At 33.8% G+C, this 21,721-nt stretch overlaps 1 protein-coding gene across 1 annotated transcript; it reads right to left on the bottom strand.

Moving 5' to 3' along the window:
* Nucleotides 1–696: 696 nt before the first annotated feature.
* On the bottom strand, nucleotides 697–20,408 carry LOC141817380 (ankyrin repeat domain-containing protein 2A-like). The gene is made up of 8 exons (XM_074705043.1): nucleotides 20,298–20,408; nucleotides 19,402–19,562; nucleotides 18,458–18,667; nucleotides 18,237–18,385; nucleotides 18,000–18,171; nucleotides 11,203–11,295; nucleotides 1,087–1,226; nucleotides 697–1,022 (listed from the first exon to the last, which is right to left on the bottom strand). The coding sequence occupies exons 1-8, from the start codon at nucleotides 20,314–20,316 to the stop codon at nucleotides 923–925; spliced, it is 1,044 nt and encodes a 347-aa protein (XP_074561144.1). The 5' UTR covers nucleotides 20,317–20,408; the 3' UTR covers nucleotides 697–922.
* Between the last annotated feature and the right edge of the window lie 1,313 nt (nucleotides 20,409–21,721).

Genomic DNA, 21,721 nt, shown 5'->3' with positions numbered 1-21,721 from the left:
TGATAGAGTGTTAATAATTAATTAATATTAGTTATCAAATTCAAATAGATAGTTATCAAGAAAGATCTATTTAAAGTATTCAGGCTACATTGCAGTGGTAGGGCACCTTCTTAGTTTTTTCTAGACATCTCAACCTAAGGTGGATATAGTTTGTTTGGTGAAGCAAAGACTAGTTAAGTCTGTACAGGTAAATGTGATTAAGACAGAACATGTAAACTTTATCATATGCATAGGTACGAACAAAAATTTAATTAAACTAAATAAACCGATTAAAAATTCAATCCGATTATTTCAAAATTTTATTTTTTTTAAAAAAAATAATTAATTTAATTAATTCAATTCCATTTCAATTTTAAAATTTTTTATTTGATTAAACCAAATAAATCAAATAAACTAAATTAATCTAAATTAAAAAAATAATTTATAAATTTTTATATTAATAAATTTATAAATCTCTAACTAATTAATAAATTTTTTATAATATTTAAAATTTTTAATTATTTCAATTAATTAAGTTGAAAATCAAATTACTTGATATTTAATCGATTCAATTTGTTTGATTTTTATTTAAAAATTTGATCAGTTCGATTGATTAAAAAAAATTAATTCAATTTAATTTTAATTAATTTGATTCAGTTCGATTTAATTTTAACCAAATACTCAACTTAGACTTTTGGAAGCTTTGATTCTGATACATAATGCCGAAATACTATAATTAATTGAGTTCTCCACCCCACAGCAGAAAGATTCAATCTCAATGAAACTGGAAAGGGAAGAGTATATAGAAGGAAATAAAAAAACTTCAACCAGATACCAACAAAGAACACAGCAAACTGAAAGCAGTGAGGTTGAAAAGACTACCACAATTGCCTCCTACAGCAACCTTCACTCCCTCACCCAACAGCAGAAGAATGAGTGATGTTTAGAGGAAGATATCTTTTTCAAGTAACTTCAAAACTTCATCTTGATTGTTCAGCTTGGCAACGTCGATTGGTGTTTTCCCATCCAAATTCTGCAGAGTGCTGCAGCAAGAAAACACAGATATGAAGTAGAAAGATTGTGGTGAATTTAGGTTTGCTAACTTACACAGCTGCACCATGCTCCAAAAGCAATGCCACACATTCCTTGCGCCCGTAACCAGCAGCATAGTGGAGGGGAGTGTTCTTATTTTTGTCCAGTGCATTCACTGTAGCGCCAGCTTCAAGAAGAACCTTAACACATACCACCTGTGAGCAAAAACAAGCATACTCAATAGTAATTGGGGATCAAATCTACAACAATAAGAAAAAATCTGCATCTTAGTAACGAGCCTTGTTGCAATTTATGGCACTTGCTAGAATGTCCACTTGAAGAAAAATATATATATATAAAAATAAAACTCAAGTTACAAGCCATGGCTTCTCACATTGAGGGATTAGTATCATGTCCTGCTTTTGTTCTATGACCTGGATTAAGAAACAGATTAAAACCCTCAAGCTAAGAAACAAATTGCTAGATCAAAATGGTCTATATCATCCTGCTGCAGAGGAGATAAGTTGAATCAAAAATGAACAAGGAATTGCAAGAAATTCATCACAAATCATGTTTGATGATGAATTTGTAAATTGCCACTTGTGATTTGGCAACTAATAGCACACTGTTGTGAGTAGCAAAAGAGTCCAAACCAATATAAATATCTAATGGTCCTCACCTGGTAGATGTCAGCATGTAAAATGCTGCAATTAAGTCCTTCATATGATATGATCAGCACTCATGTCTTCGAGTGGTTTTAGCATGAGAATCTTATCAAATCCAATGAAGTGATTGAAACCATTCAGAAGGATTTGATGCTTAGCTGAAGAAGCATCATCCAAAAGCAAATCAAAGAAAGAGCAAATAGCTTGATTGCTCAAATCCTGTTTCAAGACATATAAGGCTACTTTACTAGCATTAGCTTGGCATAAATTCTTGACCACGTGTACATTATGCCTCATCTCAATTTTTTTTTTTTTGCCTGATTCTGGAAGGATTTAGCTAATTCAGCTGATCGTCATTCAGAATGCTGCCAAGCAAATGGTTGGCCATGAGCAACAAACTCAGATTGAAGGAATATTGAGGGGGGGGGGGGGGGGGGGGGGGGGGGGGGGGGGAACAATGTGCAAAAGTACCAACAGAAAATAGAGAGGAGATAAATGTGGAGGGGTTAGGGTCTCCAAACAGAGCGAAGTGAATTAGAGCGAAGAGAAAGAAGAGGCTGAAAAGAAGCCAAGGAATAGAGGGAATATAGTCATGTTTTGAATTCCAAGGGAAAGAAAAAGGATGTCTTCTAATCACCACCATGACCACTGACAAAAGCAACATTGATATTGCAAACATGTGGCTTCTTCTATCAGCTGCATAATATCATAAACACCTAAAAATGTAATTAAGTTAAACCACATGGGTTTTCACATATACAAACAAGGTGTTCTGTTAAAGGAAGATGGCTGACTTCACGTGAAGTGTATATGACATTTACCCTCTCCCTCTCCCCTCCCACAAGAGGGGTGCATCTGAGCAGAAGAAGAGTTCACTAGCCATCCTTCGTGATTGAATGGACCCGGCTCATCAGTTGAAGCATCAGAAAAGCTCATTAGTCAAAGCTTCAGAAACGCTCAATAGTTGAAGCTTCGAAAAGTGCAACCAATATGCCACTTCCCAGCAATAACCCTATTACCCTTGCACTTTTCCTCTGCAATTGAGACATTGTGGTCCACCAACCAAATTTCACACAACCAACATATCACCCTAGGATGAGCCAAACAAGGTTTAAAATATCGAATCGTGCCGGAGTTTCGGTTCCGGAAATAACCCTATTACCCCGGTATAGTTTCGATATTTTTAAAATATAAAATATATTAATTAAAATAAAAAATTTAATCTAAATATTTAAAATAAAAAATAAAATTTTTTGATAATTTTATAGGCTTTAATAAAACCTATTTAAATTATCCTGCAATTTTGAACTATAGCTACAAATTAAACCTTAAGTTTTAAAAACAAAAAAAAAAGAAAAATCGGGACCGCACGATCAACCAAATTTTACACACGCCTTCGGAGGCGTTTCAACATATCACCCATATCGCCGATACGGCTCAGCAATCCTTGGAACATCTTGGACCCAGTAATCATGTTGCACTAATTGCATCAAATGGGTTGCATTGACCAAAATCTTCAAAGAGATTGATTCACCATGAATACTGTTCTAGTGGTGGTCCACCAAAATCAGTCATGGAATCTTTCAACGTGAATGTCCACAGTTTTAGTCATTGGTTGAATTCACTTTGCATTCAATGGCACATTTGAGATGTGGAGTAGCAAACCACCCGGGCTTCCAATGATCCAACTAGTAGGGAGCCAATCTGACTAAGGAGAAGCTAAAAAGTCTACTTAAGGCCATGCAGAGATCGACACACACAAAGCTCTCTCAAGCAGCCCCATCCCCACTAACCAACCGACCCTCTGCATGTCTCCTCTAACACATAAGGACCAAAGGCCTCCTCTTCATCCCTCTCTCTCTCTCTCTCTCTCTCGTCAAGCATCATAAATTATACCTGTCAACTATTCTCTGTTTCTCCAATGGAAGTTGGACCCACGCAAAAGTTATTTTCTTCCTATACTAATGTGCATGCATGAGGGCTGCTGGAAAATGGAACCCCAACTGACATGTCAATGAGTTTCGCCTCTGAAGAGTCATTGGTGATGCTTGGTGCGTGGGAAATTTGTGAGACATTTGCAATCCTAGGATGCATCATTTCCATATGGTGGAGGAATCTCACATGATGTTTATAAGTATTATCATTCAAGGTTTAAAATTTCAAGCCATATCGGAGTTTCGATATATGATCGAATAATATGATTTTGATACCGTATCGTACCGTGCCGATACAATTCGATACTTTTTTAATATAAAATATATTAATTAAAAATATTTTTAAAAATATTTGATCGATATAGATATTTATTATTAAGTTATATTTGAGATATTAAAAATTCATCAATGTCGATCCCAACCCTGGATGAAAAGGGTGAGGATTGTGAGTTAGGTTGTTAGCCAGCATTACTTTCAAGCAAATATTCAATGAATAGATCCATCAAACTATTGTGCTAATGCTAGAATGTTCTCCTAAAGGAACACGTTGTAGGGCACGACTGTAACGTTTCGACAAGGACCATCTCTATAAGAACTTGGATATAGTGTTAAATATACAAGAGTTCTTACACCATAGGTTGGATAAGAACAAATATTATAGGAAAATAATTGTCTAAGATTTAAAACATGAAACCTATGAACACTCACTGGTAAAGCAATGGAGGTAGGGAAATACGATAATTAGCAGAAAAATTAATATTTTATGTGTACAAGACACAAAATGAGTCTAAGAGAAGACAAACATGATAGAGAATTCAAGTTTTAAGTTATGGTACACAAGAAGGAATAAAATAAGAAATGAAATAAGTATTATTGTAGATAGTTCGCTAAAAGATGAAATAGTAGAAGTTTTAGAAAGAGGATAGGACTATAACCCTTAAGATAGTAATGACGAAAGAAACTATTGATATAATAAACATATATGCACCTCAAATAGAATTAGATGAACACATCAAATTTAGATTTTTGGACGACCTAGATGAGGTATTACAAAACATTCCACCAACGAAAATAATTTTAATAGGAAGAGATCTAAATGGGTATATAGAAGTGAAAAATAAGAAATATGATAGGGTGCAGGTTATGCGTTTGGAACAAAAAATAAAGAAGGAAAAATTATATTGGATTTTGCGAAAACATATGATCTTATACTAACTAATATATTTTTCAAGAAAAGAAAAAATAGTTAATTACGTTCGAAAGTGGAAATAATAAGTCACAAATTAACTTTTTTATGGTTAGGAAATAGGATAGAAAGATTTGTAAAAAATACAACGTCATCTCTGAAGAAAACTTAATTAGCCAATACAGATTATTAGCGTTGAATAAATGCCTCAAACATTGTATCATTAGAAAGAAAATGTGCATAATTCCTAAAATTAAGTAGTGGAAGTTAAAGGATAGAAAGCTAAATATATTTTTAAAAGGGGTAGGAATTCAAATATTAGAAGAAATACATGGCGACTCGAATACGACATAGGATAAGATGGTATCAAAATTTAAAATAGTAACCAAGAATGTATTCGGCGAGTCAAAGGGGCGTGCACTACCAAGTAAAGAATTTTGATGGTGGAATAGAAAGTACAAGAGAAAATGAAAAAAAAAACAAACAACTTATAAAATATTATACACTTGTAAGAAAAAAATTTTAAAAAATATATAACAAAAAAGAGCTAAAAAATTAATTGATGAAGCCAAGAATGAAACTTTTGAACACTTATATCAAAAATTAGATACAAAAGGAGAAAAAGGCATTTACAGAATAACTAAAATAAGACAGAAGAAGATGAGATCTTATCCAAAAAAAAGATGTATTAAAGACGAATGCAATAGTGTATTATTAAATGATGAGAAATAAAAAAGCGATAAAAGAGGTATTTTCATTAACTTTTTAATAAAAGTTTAAGTGATTAACTTAACTTAGATAATTTAATAGGCCAAACGAGAATAGAAATTTAAATTTTTATCATAGAATTCAAACTTCAAAAATAGAACAAATTTTATATGGAATTCAAATGGAAAAGTGACTGGACTAGATAATATTCCAAAATAAGGTATTGAATAGCTTACAAAATTATATTAAAAATAAAAAATATCTCATCAGTGATATAAGAACAAACGAGTACTACCATAAAACTTTAGGAAAGAGTAATAGAAAAAAGACTAAGGAAAGAGACAACAATGATCGAAAATCAATTTGAATTTATGTCTGGTAGGTCGACAATAGAAGTTATACATCTTCTGAGACAATTAATTGAAAAGTATCGGGAACAAAAACAAAACTTACACATGGTATTCGTTGACCTATAAAAAGTTTATGATAGAATCCTAAGGGAAATACTAGAAAAGAGATGTGTTAACATAATGTATATTAAACTAATTAAGGATATGTATGAGGATATAATGACAAGAGTGAATCCAAACGAATTAACTGAAGTATTTCCCATAAGGATAGAATTACATCAAAGATCAACTTTAAATCTCTATCTTTTTACACTAATCATGGATGAACTCACTACTGGACACATCCAAAATACGATACCGTGGTACATGTTATTTGTAGATATTATTTTGATAGACAAGACACAAAGTAAATACTAAACTCGAATCTTAGCGGGAACGCTAAAAGTGAAAGATTTTATGTTTGATAACTATGAAATTTATGTTTAGTAATATTAGACGTAATAAGATAATTGTTAAGATAGGAAATGATGAGTTGTCTATAACTAAGACTTTTAAATATTTAGGATCATTTTTACAAAAGGATAGAGAGATTGAGAGATGTCTTACATAGATTACATAGAATACAAACAAGATTATTAAAATGAAGAAGAGTGTCAGGTGTTCTTGTGATCGTAAAATACCTCTAAAACTTTAAAAAAATTTATAAAATAACGGTTAGACATGTTATATTATATAGAGTTGAATGTTGGGCTCTGATTCAAATACATGAGCAAAAGATAAGAGTTACAAAAATGAGGATACTAAGATAAATCTACGGACATACAAAGATAGATAGGATAAGAAAAGAAAATATTAGAAAGAAAGTCGAGATTACACTTATTAAGAGAAAACTCCAAGAGACACGTTTAAGATGATTCAGATATATACATAGATGGCCAATAAATGCTCCATTTAAGTGATAGAAACTATGACAAATGTGCACATCAAACGAGGAAGAGGAAGACAAAAAAAACTTGATTAGTAACAATAAAATAAAATATAGTTGGTCATAGAGCCCAATGGTATAGAAAGATTCATATAACCGACCTCACCTAGTGGAATAACTCTTGGTTGTTTGTTTGTTATATTTGAGATATTGAATATTGAATTTAAATTTTAATATTATCTGGTAAAATGATTCTTATTGAGTAAAAGTCAATTTAGATTAACCGAAGTCCATCAAGAAGGTTTAAACTATATTTAATTTAGATATATTTATATCAGTTTAAAATTAAATCCAATTTATATATAAAATAATTTAGTTTATTAATAATAATATATTTTATAAAGTTAAAAATTATATTATATTTAATTTTTTATCTAAGAAGGGAAAAGGATAATTATCTTTAAAGAGGTTAAGAGGTTTTATTTTTCCTCAATTTACCTTAAGAGATTTCTCATTGTTTATTTTGATGGAGAAAAAAAATAAATGAAAGAGGAAAAATTAAAAAGGAAAAAATTTAATAAGGAAAAATAAATACTATTTAAAAAATAAAAATAAAAAATCAATCGCAAGTGCTCCGCCCCCTCGGAGGTCGCCACAACCTGCACGGCGACCTCCACGATAGCGCAGCTACCTCCACGGCTGCGCAAAGACTGTGTGGGGGTTGCAACAATGCTAGTACATGTCGGTCGGCGGACGAAATGGCAAATTCCGCTCATGCCACCCAGCACGATACTAAATGTTATCATTAGAGACATCCCTCATTTCAAATAGACCTACAGTGGGGGTAACATTCTCCCAATTAGCATCACTATGACCATTGACACAAACTTCAAAAGGCTAGAGCACTACAAAAGCTACATCTGAATGTATATGTTCTGAGTTGCAAAGATATTCTAGAATAGATCAACCTCCAAGTTGTGGGCAAGCACACTTTGTGAACCATATGGTGGCTATAATAGTGATTAAAGAGCTATAGTATGATCTGTTGGACTCCAAACATAATCCCAGAATAATATGCGGAGCACCCTCCACTTATGATGTCATATTAGGAGTTCACAATAGCTTCTAGCAATGTTTGGGTAAGGTTGTCCAAATCAACTTTTTCTAGTAGCCCATTTCCCTCTGAGACCAATCAAAATGGGCATGCCGATGATGATTACATCTGTAATGTCCCCTTCCCCTCTAAATTTGAAATCCAACATTTCCATTTCAAGGTCCTACAATCCTGATTGCCAGGACAGTCCCTAGAGTCATCGATCTAGAGTACCCTCTTTTGTCTGACCTTAAACCCTTCCTTTCATAATGATACCTCCAGCCTTACGGATCTTGCCCTTGTTTGCTTCTCGTGAGAACCCCTTTCAGTTCCATGAAGAATTGCTAATGGAGTGTAGGTAAATTGCATTGTCAGTCTCAAAAATTTACACTTGGTCACTTGTACCCTTTTACTATTACTAATATAGTATATAATCAGCCAAGTCATTCCTCTAGGAATAGCAGCCAGATGAATCATATTTAAGGGCTTCCTTACCTTTGGGACCTGTAAAGATGTTGAAGCGCAGAGGATGATATTTCTCTATTTGGTTCCAGGGTTCTCCAGCACAGTTTCCACCTTGCAAAGAACTTAGTCCCTCCAATTTCTAATACATGCTCCCTCCAAATGAAGACCAAAGAGATATGTACTGCAAACTTTATACTATTAAACAAACAAGTTTTTTTAGCACTAGTGAGCCCTACAGTCATTCAAGTTGTCCAGCATTTTTGATGTGATTCTCTTGTGCATTTTGTTCGGCCTCATGGTGTCCTTAAGGCAGTTCTAATCCAGCTGATGTAGCCATCTATATTGCTGGATTGGTTTGTTTACATTGTGCTTCTTGACTTGGGGTGGGTCATTAGGTCACTAGGGTTCAAGGACAATCTAATGTGGTCCTCAGTAATGTTGAGAATTTATCCTTTTTCTTCTTTTGGCTTTTAGGTTGCTCCTGCACCATTGCTATGCAAATCTAGGTGGCAATGGCCCAACATTATAGACAATGACTACTAGGTGGAATCCGTCACCCTAGCGGCCCCACACGGTCGGCCCCACGACCATCTGTGAGGAGGTAAATCGAGAAGTTGCAGTTGATCACGACAGAGGAGGGTATTGTCTCGGCTTCGCCGAGATTCGAACCCTTGCCTTCTTCTGCAAGTCTGCTTCGTCGTAACCAACTCAGCTATGTCCCGGGGGCAGACAATGACTATTAGGGCGTGTGCTTTGTATGGTTGCCCCAGCTCAAGTGTTATTGGAAGCACACAGAATCCCTTTTTTGTGTAGGATTCGGCAACCATTGCTCTAACTACCTAACTTGGCATGTACAGTCCTATGTGTTGACTTTGATTGCAGTCATGATGCCCTCTACCCTGAAAATTTCAAATCCAACATTTCCATTTACAGGTTCTGCGCCTCCAATTGCCCCCAGCATCATCTCTCCTGAGAATTCCCTCTAGTTCCGAGAAGAATTGTCGAGTATTGCATTACTGTTTATACACCACCAACACTTGGACCCTTTTCCTATTTGCTAATCTGGCATATATTTGGTTGAGTTGTCCCTCTTCGACTAGCAAACAAGTGGACTCTGTTCCTCGCTTATCCTCATCTTAAGGCCGTTGAAGCTGCTAAGTAGGAGAGGGCCTATATTCCCTATTCAAGTTTTAGGGTCCTAGACAAACTGCTCCCTAGTGCCTTAGACCAATTTTTAATGGCTCTTCTAGTCATTTCTACACAAACTTACACTTATTTCAAGTCATTTCTTTATTTTAATTATTTTATTTTATAATTTCTTTGTTTATTTAATATTTTACCTATCATTGTCCATATTCCAATGTTTGGTTTGGCCATTTATAATTTACATTCATCTTGCCATTTTTTTTTATAGTTTTATTTTATAATTGATTGAATTTAGTATTTACTTGTTTCTCTATGAATCCGTCAGCTAGGCATATCCAATGTTTCACCACACCGCATATGTAGTCGCTAGTCACATATTGCCTTAATATTCAATCTATTTACTTACATCAAGTTAATTTATTAATTCAACCAAACTTAATTAGATGAGGAAAAAACAACCAATTTAGTCTAATTGGAACAATAAGAATCTGAATTGTTTTTATCAGATACATGTTACCTACCCCTCCATTAATCAATCTCCACTAATCTTTTATGCAAGTTATATCACTTAAATAAGTTCTTTTACAGTAACTAAAATTTCCTTTAGTGTATCTACCCTTGCATCTTCCACTAATAGATTCAAGTCGTCTAACTTTCTAGTAACCCCATACATTAGCAATCATGTTAATATATTTTAGCGTAAATATTGTTTCTAAATTAAACCAATTTATATAACCTATGTGAATATATGCACAGTAGGTGTTGTGAAATGTTGGTTTTAGTTTAAGATGTTTGTAAATATTATGTGACAAGCACAATATGCTTAAATAATGAAATCTTAGCCTTGTTTTTGAGTCAACTTATCTATTTTACCATATATAACTTGGACATTTAGAGAATCGTATACCAAAAAAAAATCTTTTTGTAGTATCAGAGACCATCCTCCTCAATCATCACCTTCAATTCTTCAGTCATATCCCAAAAAATTATTATGTAAGTCTTAGAGACCATCCTCTTCAATCATTGCCATCAATCCTCCTTTAAAATCACCTTTCTAGGTTAACCAACAAAGAATGTACTCGAGTTCATACTACATGGATCAAACTCAATCCATCTTCCAACTCGACACAATCTAGAAAAATTGGTGCAATATAGTTCTTTATTTCCTTTGAATAATATGATCATCTCATCCAATAGGTTCAGCAAAATCATCTGAATCAGTCCAACATCTTGATAAACAAAATGAAAATCAAGGTCCCAAAGCAGCCAACTGTTGCTTGAGTAAATTAATGAAATCAGCATTTACTGCACTTCATATTTGACCTGATTTACTGTCTATATTGTCAAAAAAAAACACAGAAGAGAATATAATATCAGATAAAGTCATAGCCTAACAGAGAACCTCAACTTCCAAATTAAGTGGAGACAAGCTTATATACCCAAGGTATGTGTCATAGACTTAAAAGGGTTGTTTTCCAAGTTATTCAAGCATCTAAATCACTTCACATCACCAAGCTCAACGGGATCAAAGTGATGAAATTCTAATATATGGCTAGAGGATCTTACGATGACCTCAGATTCTCAATTATAAAACAGACACTGAAAAGCTATTGTTGAAGGTGCCATTTACTTGTTCATTTTAATACAACATTTGAAAAGTCAAACTTAATACCACAAATAATGCATGATGCACCAAGAAAAAGGTATACTCAATCATACCTCACCATAACCACAGGCAAAATGCAAGGCTCTTCTTCCCTCCGAGTCCTCTTCATCCTTGTCGGCCCCAGAATCCAAAGCCTTCTTCAAACCCTATATAATCATCAAAGTAAATTGTACAAAAAACAAAATAAATAACATTAAAAAGAAAACTCCATTTCAAAACAAAATAATTGCAACAAAACATACATAAACAAGAATTGCAAAAACCCAAGGCCCACAATCCAATTTAACCATCACTCATAATGCATCTCAATAAACTGCAAGATTATCAATATATATATAGCAGATAGAGCAAAATATTATTAAACAGGCACATTGTTTTCTTTATTGATGTGAGTATATACATAGATGTCATAAACATATGAGAGTACAATATGGTTTCATTAAGAGCATTTGAAATCTTAAAGTAAGATTCTCATAAATTTTTAAATCTTGACCACTGCAACTTGGTACCCTAGTATGATGACAAGGCAAGTAAAATTGGATAGCTAGCATAAATGTCCAGTCATAGAGTAGGTTATGCTGATGCTAAATTTCCCCGTTTGACAGTACTGGTTACTACTGAAAACGATCTTCACTTTTCTTTGTCCAAGTTTTTCATTCACTTACAAACAGCTTTATCCACAGGCCATCAAAACTCATTTTTCTTTAGGACCCTAGTGATCTTGCTACCATGTTATGTAGCTCCTTCCAACACGTCAAAATTCATACATACCACAGAGGCAGCCAGTAGCACACTGTGACATAGCTAACAATTTCTGTACTGCATATTTGATAAACACTGAATACTAGTTAGGAAAGGAAGCATTTGTTTCTATAGGCCACTCATTCAAGAGGGTTCTTAAAACAAAAGATCCAGAAAAACCTTGAGAAACACAGCCCTACAATACTTCCTTTCTAAAAGAAGTAATGGTAATGCAGCATTTGTGCATGGATTTTTAGATGCAAAGTGAGACCTCGTCTGAGAGCACAAGACACTCCAAGAATAAATTGGACCAAGAAAATTACAACTGGAGTATGACATCTATTAACTCGATATACTAGCAGAAAAATATAATAATAATAATCACTCAAAAATCAGCCAAAATCTAGAGAAACAAACATTCACTAGAGCTCAAATGCTTGTGTTCAGATGATATGTAATCTAAGCCTGCATAAACATCTTATCTAAAGGTATTTAAAATATGATTTTTATAATTTAGCCTCTTACATGAAATCATCAATTATACATTATAGTTGTTTTCTTTAGTTAAGGTTGATACCTTTTAGATATAGTATTTGCATTAAAACAATTGTCGGACATTATAACTAGTATTGTTTATGCTATCCTTCTCCTCATCTTACATTTATCAACTAGAAAGTGCCAAAAGCAAACTACATTGTCAGTGCAACATTTAGAACACTGTCCCTATGTCTAGCCCCAATTGCACTATCAGTCACATAATTAGTTAGACAAGATAAATTCTTTGAGACACTTATGCTAACGGAGATACACAATAAATCCAACTAATAGTTGTTTTAAATTTTAAACACCAAATATCTTGTTCAAACTTAAAACATATAGGTCAGAACATACTAAAATACAATTCATGAAATAGTTTAATTGGCATCAGTAATACAAAGTCAGTCCATTGAAGTCCACATAACATATTCAGCCACGTATGACATTTTATAGTGAAAATTTTGAACTTCAAAATTTACAAAATAATGTGCTTCCAACAAAATAAAAAATATCCAATATTGAAAGATTTGTCAATTACTCTTTTACCCACAATGCAACTTAAAATTAGGTTGAACAATCACAATATTTGACCACATAGATAAACTATTGTTACTTCCCTTTTCAAGAAAATATAAAACTTATAATGAAGGAATAAGCATTTTAGCCATTTCATTAAGCTTTAAAATTTCCCATTTGGATGGTTTCTTTTGCAAAAGAACATCCAATAATTAAATTGAGATGGTGGTATCCAACAAGTTATTTTATATATATTTTAAATTTCATTGTTTTGAAATAATGCCAATGATTAGGATGCAACAAATCAAGCTTTTATCATTCGATTCTGAAGTTCCAATCATCGGCCGAAATGGTAGTGACACTTGACACACTTTAAATAATTGCAAGGTTATTTCAAATGAATTTTAATTGTATAATTTAATTTCACAGCGTTATCAAAATATAAGCTTACAGCAATTATAAAGGCAATTAAATCCCAATACCAAAATTTGTGATGTACATCATATGAGACATTCATTTTTTATAGTATCATTCCGAAATATCTTATAGTTTTTCAAAATTCATATTACATAATGTTTTTAGGGCATCTAATAAAATTGTCGATATCGGTCTCACGCCCAGATGAAAAAGGTGGAGGGTTGCATTAGGCTGTTAGCAAGCATCAAAATGTTTTATGAATGGATCTATCCAACTATTATGCTAAAGATAAATTATTCCCCGGAAGAAACGCGTTGTAAGGTCCAACTGTAACTTCTCGACAAAAACCGCTACATCTCCATGAGGACTTAGGTGTAGTATTAAATATGCAAGAGTTCTCACACTATAAGTTGGATAAGAATAAACATTATAGGAATACCGATTATCTTAGATTTGGAACATGGTATTAGAACCGATGAAATCCACATATTTTCACAATGGTATGATGTTGTCCATTTTGGACCTAATCCCTCATGGTTTTGTTTTTGGACTTTACCCTAAATGCCTCATACCAATGGAGATATCTTCCACTTTATAAATCTATAATCTTTTTCATGTATTTTCAATATGGGACTTTGATTGTATGTTAACAATCCTCCCTTTAAAAAAAGGACCACTAGGAGACCCCTACCATTATCCCCATGATTTGGACCTCCTCTATCTCTTTTGTTTTCTGGAGAGACTCTGATACCAATTGTTAGAACCGATGAAATCCACATATCTCCATAATGATATGATATTGTCTATTTTGGGCCTAAGCCCTCATGGATTTTATTTTTGAACTTTACCCAAAAGGTCTCAAATCAATGGAGTTATCTTCCATCTTATAAACGCATAATCTATTCCATGTATTTTTAATGTGAGACTTTAATTGTATGTCAACGATCCTCCCCTCAAACAAAGAACCACCATATTCCAATCAAGGTCACTCCTTTCCGCTGCGTCGCACGCCTTACATGTACTACCTGGAACACCACCTACTCATTTCCACTACGTCGCACGCCTTATGTGTACTACTTGGAGCACCACCTGCCTCAAGAGCTTACATAGACTTGACCGGGAGCTCCCTACCATTATCCCCACGATCCAGGCCTCCCCTACCTCCTTTGTTTTTTCTTGAAATTCCCAACATGGCTCCACATAGACCATGACTCTGATACCAATTGTTAGGATCGATGGAATCAACATATCTTCACAATAGTACGATATTGTTTACTTTGAACCTAAGCCCTCATTATTTTATTTTTGAACTTTATTTTAAAAGCATCATACCAATAGAGATATCTTCCATCTTATAAACACATAAACTGTTCCGTGTATTTCTAATGTGGGACTTTGATTGTATCCCAACGCATGAAACATAAAAATGCTCACTTGGTAAAGTAATGGAAGTAGTAGATATGATGATTAGGAGAAAAACTAATATTTTATATTTACAAGAGATAAAATAGATAGACAGAAGACAAAGATGTCAAAGAACTTGAATTTTAAATTATGATACATAGGAAAGAATACAATAAGAAATGAAATATGTATTATTGTACATAATTTATTAAAGGATAAAATAGAAGTAGCTAAAAAGAGAAATAGGATTATAACTCTTAAGATAATAATGGCAAAAGAAACTATTAATATAATTAACATATATACACCTCAAATAAGATTAGATGAAGACATCAAATACAAGTTTTGAAAAGACCTAGATGAGGTAATATAAAAAATTACGTCAAACGAAATGATTTTTAATAGAAAAATATCTAAATGGGCATGTAGGAGCAAGAAATGAGTCATACAGGTGATCGGCCTAACCCCACGGAAAACTCCCACCAACCACTAGGGTAAATCCGGAAGCAAACGTCGCTCCTCACTCAGCAGCTAACGTCCTAGATTGTTTATCCCATTAGAGGAAAATATCTTGCAATGAGTCTAGCTGAAAATCGAACCATGGGTGCTTGGTTAATCTACCAAATGTCTTACTGCTACACCATTAAGGAATATGATAGGGTGCATGGGAGTCATGGTTTTGGAACAAGAAATGAAGAAGGAAAAATATATTGAATTTTGCAATAACATATGAACGTTTAATAGCTAATACATTTTTCAAAAAAAGAGAAGAACACTTGATTACTTTCAAAAGTGAAAATAATAAGTCACAAATTGACTTTCTTATAGTTAAGAAGAATGATAGAAAATTTATAAAGATTACAAGGTTATTCCTAGAGAAAACTTAACTACCTAATATAAGTTAGTAGTATTGGATATGCACCTCGAACATAATATCAATAGAAGGAAAACATGCATGACTTCTAGAGTTAAGTGGTGGAAGTTAAAGGATGGAAAACAAAGCACATTTAAGGAGAAGTAGAGTACAAGTATTAGGAGAAATATATGGCAACTCAAACACGACATAGGATAAAATGACATTAAAGGGCGTGCACCACCAAATAAAGAATCTTGGTCATGGAATAAGAAAATACGAGAGAAAGTGAAGAAAAAACAAACAGCTTATTAAGTTGGCTTGTAAAAATGAAGAAAATTTTAAAAAGTATACAATAGCCAAGAAAAGTGATAGGTGAAGTTAAGAATAAAACTTTTGAACACTTGTATCAACAACTAAATAAAAAAAGAGAAAACGAGGTATTTATAGAATAGCTAAAGTGAGAGAAAGGAAGACAAAAGATCTTTTATCCAAATACGATATATTAAAGATGAATGCAATATGGGACTAGTGAATAATAATAAAATAAAAGAGGGATGAAAAAAATATTTTCATCAACTTTTTAATAAAAGTTTAGGTGACCAACTTAATTTAGATAATTTAAGTAGGTCAGAGGAGTAAATAAATTTAAATTTTTATCGTAGAATTCAAACTTCAAAAATTATTCAAGCTTTAGATAGAGGTATAAAGTGCCTACAAAAGTAAAGTATTGAATGACTTACAAAATTATTCAATCTGATATTAAAAATGAAAAAAAATATCTAATTAATAGAGGACAAGTACTCTACTTCCCTTATATAAGAACAAAGAAGATGTACAAAATTATATAAATTATAGGGATATTAAATTAATAAGTAATACCATCAACCTTTAGGAAAGAAATAGAAAAAAAAAAGGAAAGAGACTATGGTGACTGAAAATTAATTTGGATTTATGTCTGGTAAGTCGATAATAGAAGCTATGCAACTAATTAAAAAGTATCGGGAACCGAAGCAAGACTTACATATAGTATTCGTCGACCTAAAAAAGTTTATTATAGAGTCCTAAGGAGAGGTATTAGAATAGCGTATATTGAACTAATTAAGGACATGTATAAAGATGTAAAAACAAGAGTGAATTAACCGAAGTATTTCCTATAAAAATAGAGTTACATTAAGGATTCACTCTAAGTCCCTATCTTTTTATACTAATTATGGGATAAGCCCACTAAACACGTCTAAGACATGTTACCATGATGTATGAAACACGTGAAGGAGTAAAAGTTATACTCGAATTTTGACAGAAAATACTGAAAGTGAAATGTTTTAAACTTAGTAGAGTAAAGACAGAATATATATAATTTAAGTTTAGCAATATTAGACGCAATGAAATAATTATTAAAATAGGAGATGATAAGTTATTTGTAACTGAGAGTTTTAAATATTTAGGACCATTTTTGCAATAGGATGCAAAGATTGAAAAAGATGTCTTAAATAAAATACAAGCAAAATGGTTAAAATGGAAGAGAGCATCAGGTGTTTTTGTGATCGTAAAGTATCTCTAAAATTTAAAGAGAAATTCTATAAAATAACAGTTAAATTTGCTATGTTATATGAACTAAATATTAGGCTATAACTCGAGCATATGAGAAAAAGATAAGTCATAGAGATGAAGATGTTAAAGTGGATAGCGGGCATACGAGGATGGACAGAATAAAAAATGAGAACATTAAAGAGAAAATCGAGGTTATACCTATCGAGGGAAAACTTTTGGAGATACGTTTAAGATGGTACTAATATATACTTAGACAATCAATAAACACTCTAGTTAGACAATGTGAAACTATGACAAATACACACATTAAATGAACACCAAAAAAGACTTGGTTAGCAACGATAAAACAGGATAAAAATGCATAATACAAATCCGATTCCTAATGTTTGTGCTTTAGCTAATGTATCAACGGATGAATGATGGAACAAGAATCTTCGTCTTTCACTAGGTTTTGTCCATTGATGTTTCTGCTCTTCCTCTCCCCCTTCCTTTTAGTGCTTCATCTCCTACACATGCCCCTATTCATGCCGAAATGAAATTGATGGATAAGACAAGAGTAGAGAACCTTCCTGTCTCTTTTTGAACAATACTGACAGAGACTAATTTATATTTGAGATGAGCTATGTCTCGGATCGTACCACCAAAATTGTATTAGCATGGGTCACAAAGTGATATTTAGCCGTATAGACATAGTATTGGCATTGGTTGGCAATCCAAATGGACACAATTCAGCAATGCCTACAAATACCAATTCACAACTTGAAAGTTGAAACCATACGTCAAATAACTTCAAACCATATATATACAAAATGGAAACTGGTATAATACCTCAACATCACCAATACTAGCAGTTTGATGAACAATAGATTCATCCTCATATCCGCCTTCTTCTTCTGCTTCTTCAGTTGCTGAAAGATCAGTAGTGGAAGCACCATCACCTGAAGGCCCAACTCCCATAGCTTGACCAAGCTTTTGGAGAACATCAGAATCATTCCAGTATCTAAACAAAAAGGGGTTTAAACATGGAAATGGATATATTTATGGAAAATCATTGAAATATATTACTTCATCATTGAAGAAGGACCTCCTGTTTCTATCTCTTCAAGAATTCCCTTCAAGGCCGGATCCTCCTTCATGCGGGCCATTCGTTCCTCAATCTGCTCTTTCTGAGCAGGATTTGATAAATTTTCAAGCACCGAAGACATACCAGGATCCTAAATAACAAATAAAAAATAAAAATAAGTATGACTGATCAAGGACAAAAATCACCTTAAAAAATTGGCAACCTGCATAATAGCATTTCCAAGGCGTTCAGCCATTTTCATAAACTGAGGATTTTCCATGACTTGCTGCATGGTTGAAATGTACTGCTGAGGATCCAATGGGGGAACACTATCTTGTCCTGTACTATGGACACTCTTTTGAAGTTGCTCAGCCATTTGACTAAATACAGGATCTTTGGCAATTTGCTCAGCCATGTCTTTAATCGTAGGATCCTGTGCCCATAAGTACATTTGGAAGACTTTATATGTTAGTTTAACATAAATACTAAATTTTAAAAATGTTAGTTCATGTACTATCAATACCCAATTTAAATAGGTACAATAAGATTTTTGTGCTAAGATCAGTTTTTTCATGTCACACACATCGTCTAAATGTTCCTCAAGTGAATATGTCAAAGGCTATACAGTTTTTACTTGGCCATTAGTTCAACCCATCATCGCTATCAGCAACCTTGGTCCATGTTTTCCATTGAATTTAAGACTCTAAATTATTTACAAAATAATGTTTCCTGTATCTAGATAGAATTTTATTTTGAACCAACCACCATAAAACATAGAAAATAATGATATTATTTTGACTTTACAAAGAGAAGTAGACAATTTATTTTTAGCCACAAACTAAAGTGAAGCAGACTAGCAGAGAGAAAAAACATGCACAAAGGAAACTAAAGCAATAGACAACAACATTCAGATGCCCTTGGTACTCCTATGAAGATTGTTCCCAAGAACATCAAATCAACATAAGCATCCATATTTGTGAAATTTAATCAGGCAACTCCAACCAATGTAGCACTAGCTTGATTGAAATAATAACACTAACCACAGCTAGTAATTACAACTTAATTAACAAGAATAACTAGTTTCAAAATACCACTTAAAGTGCTAAATCATTAGGTGCCAGTTAAGCTTCAGAAATCATTTGTTAAAAGCAAAAGGGGAGCAATTACATTAAGCAGGTTTTGAATAGAAGAAAAATCAAAAGGGTTCATCGGAAACCCAGTAGCTGGGGCTGAAGAGGTCCTCCGGTATCCGGTTTGTTGTTGGGTGGAGTCAGTATGTAATGCTTCAGATGTCGAGCTTTTGTTTTCAACTGAATTAGATTTGTTGTCTGTAACAAATGAAAAAAAAGGTTCAAAAGGTCATCCCTCATAGGAGAGTATTTGAATTTTTCAATAGCTTTACCAATCAAAGAGGTAATTTATGCATATATTTCAGATTAACAAGTGAAATACTTCCTTAGGAAAACTACTGAAATATATTATGTTTGCTCCTCATGATTGCATTACATAACGTTCTAAACCATAAACTGAAAGAAGCGTCAGCCATGGTCAATAAGAAAACTAACCCGCATGTTTGATAGGTGTGAACCCCAGAACCAAAATACGTAAGCCCACGTTAATCATAATTCACCCATCAAAGCCTAGATGCCTATACAGTTTCTTTACAATTCTCCACTGTACACTAGTAAAGGTTGCCAAACAAGAGCACTGGAACTGATTGAGCCGAAGAGCTAGCTAGCAAACCAGGCTCAATATTTCAGACGTTGAAAGTGCCGTATCCCAGAAGCTAAATTGAAAGTTTCAGATAAATAAATTAGAAGTATAACCACTCCATAACTCATTCAATTTCAGACTGGAGCATAGAGTCCTCCCCCAAAAATCCAACGTCACTTCTCTATGTCTACTTCAATTTCAAAGAACCAAATTCAATGACAAATATGTTATCTTGTATCAGAAAATAACAAACCCCCAATCAAGTCCATTCTGCCTCGGAGAAATTGGTCGAGGTACCCGACATGGAAAAGGAGAAAATCAAGGAGACGAATAGAGAGAAAGAGAGTTACCTTGATTGCCGGAAGCCATGGCGGACGACACAGATCGGGGAGTGGTCCTGCGGCGCACACACTCGACCAAACCCTCGGCTCCTCGTCGTCTATCCGGCGGTGAAGATGGAAAATAAAAATAGCGAAGCCAATAAAAACCGTTTCCAGGATTTGGTGCGTTGTGAGAGACAGGGAACAGCTGGATCTCCCAGCGTAACAAGAGGAACGAAGAAGTCTAGAGCCAGCAGACAGCGGCAATGGTGCCCGGTACCAGCCACCAGATAAGATAAGATGAGGCGAGAGGCGAGGATTGGCTGGCAAGGCTTGACCGTGGATTTTGTGCCAGCGTGGCTGTTTTGGATGGTTGAGAATCCGCGCTGTTGTTGGGGCCCAGTTCAGGATTAGAAACATCAAGGTTAACAAATAACCCCAGTTACTGGAACAGTGGTAAATTAATTATGTTGCATTAGCATAAATACATTTAGTAAATATTTTACCTGACTTATAAATGGATCACTCTATATTAATTATTTTACATATAATTTTTATTATAAATATTATATTTTAGAGTTGTTGCAGCTCCTCCCCGTGGGTAAAGTCTTTACTCTTTCCCCATCTAAGTTGCTCCTATTATAGCTGTCAAATTGGATTAGTCTATCGAGTTGGTCTGCCCTATCAAGGAATTTAGGCGGAATGAATTGAAATTTTATCAACCCATTTTAAGATGGATTGAGATGGATTGGTTTGCTTAGGTCCGCGACCCGTGTGGGTTGACCCGTAACCCGTGTGGGTTGGCCCGCGGATTGAAAAAGTTTATTTATTTATTTTAAATTTTAAAATGAAAATATAAAACTTAATGAATGAGTAGGTTTGATCTATTTAAATTATAATTCAAATTTAAAAATTATAATTTAAATTTAAAACTTTCAATTTAATCAATTTAAATTATAATTCAAACTTAAAATTTTTAATATTTTTTTATTTTTTAACAAATCCGTAGGTTGGTCCACCTAACCCGCGATCCACCTTGAGATGGGTTGGATTGAAGATTTTCCAATCCGTCAAGTTGATGGGTTGGCTCGTCTCGTCCTGCTATATAATAGGCCCATCATAGGTTAGTCTGTCCCATCATGGATTGACCAGTTTAACAGTTTAGCTTCATATATCTACATGGCAACACTCATCGGTAGCACTAATGATGATCGATGTGACCCTCTAATGGTCAAGTCTGTACCAGTCTAAGAAGAAAATTGGAAAAAAAAAAAAGTGAATCCTTGCATACGAGAGAGTTATTTTTTTCACCTTCACCTACCATTTTTATACCCATCACTATCCACGTGGGATGTTACCTCAGCCGATAGGGTTGTGTCGGGTGCCAACAAAGAAGGCTCTAGCGTCGTACATTCGACACAATTTGGAACTTCACCATGAGTCCCATTACTGTC

The sequence above is a fragment of the Curcuma longa genome, unplaced genomic scaffold (assembly GCF_044706935.1).
Source record: "Curcuma longa cultivar G26 ecotype Majalengka, Jawa Barat unplaced genomic scaffold, ITB_CL_G26_1.1 contig_20270, whole genome shotgun sequence".
In the NCBI taxonomy this organism is placed as follows: domain Eukaryota; kingdom Viridiplantae; phylum Streptophyta; class Magnoliopsida; order Zingiberales; family Zingiberaceae; genus Curcuma; species Curcuma longa.
This window is presented reverse-complemented; position numbering and strand designations above follow the sequence as displayed.

Excerpts from the sequence above, each read along its gene's own strand:
- LOC141817380 (XM_074705043.1), bottom strand. Across the intron at positions 18,172-18,236 it reads GGTCCTTCTTCAATGATGAA|ATACTGGAATGATTCTGATG; the intron begins GTAATATATTTC and ends CTTTTTGTTTAG. Across the intron at positions 11,296-17,999 it reads CTAGTATTGGTGATGTTGAG|GGTTTGAAGAAGGCTTTGGA; the intron begins GTATTATACCAG and ends ATGATTATATAG.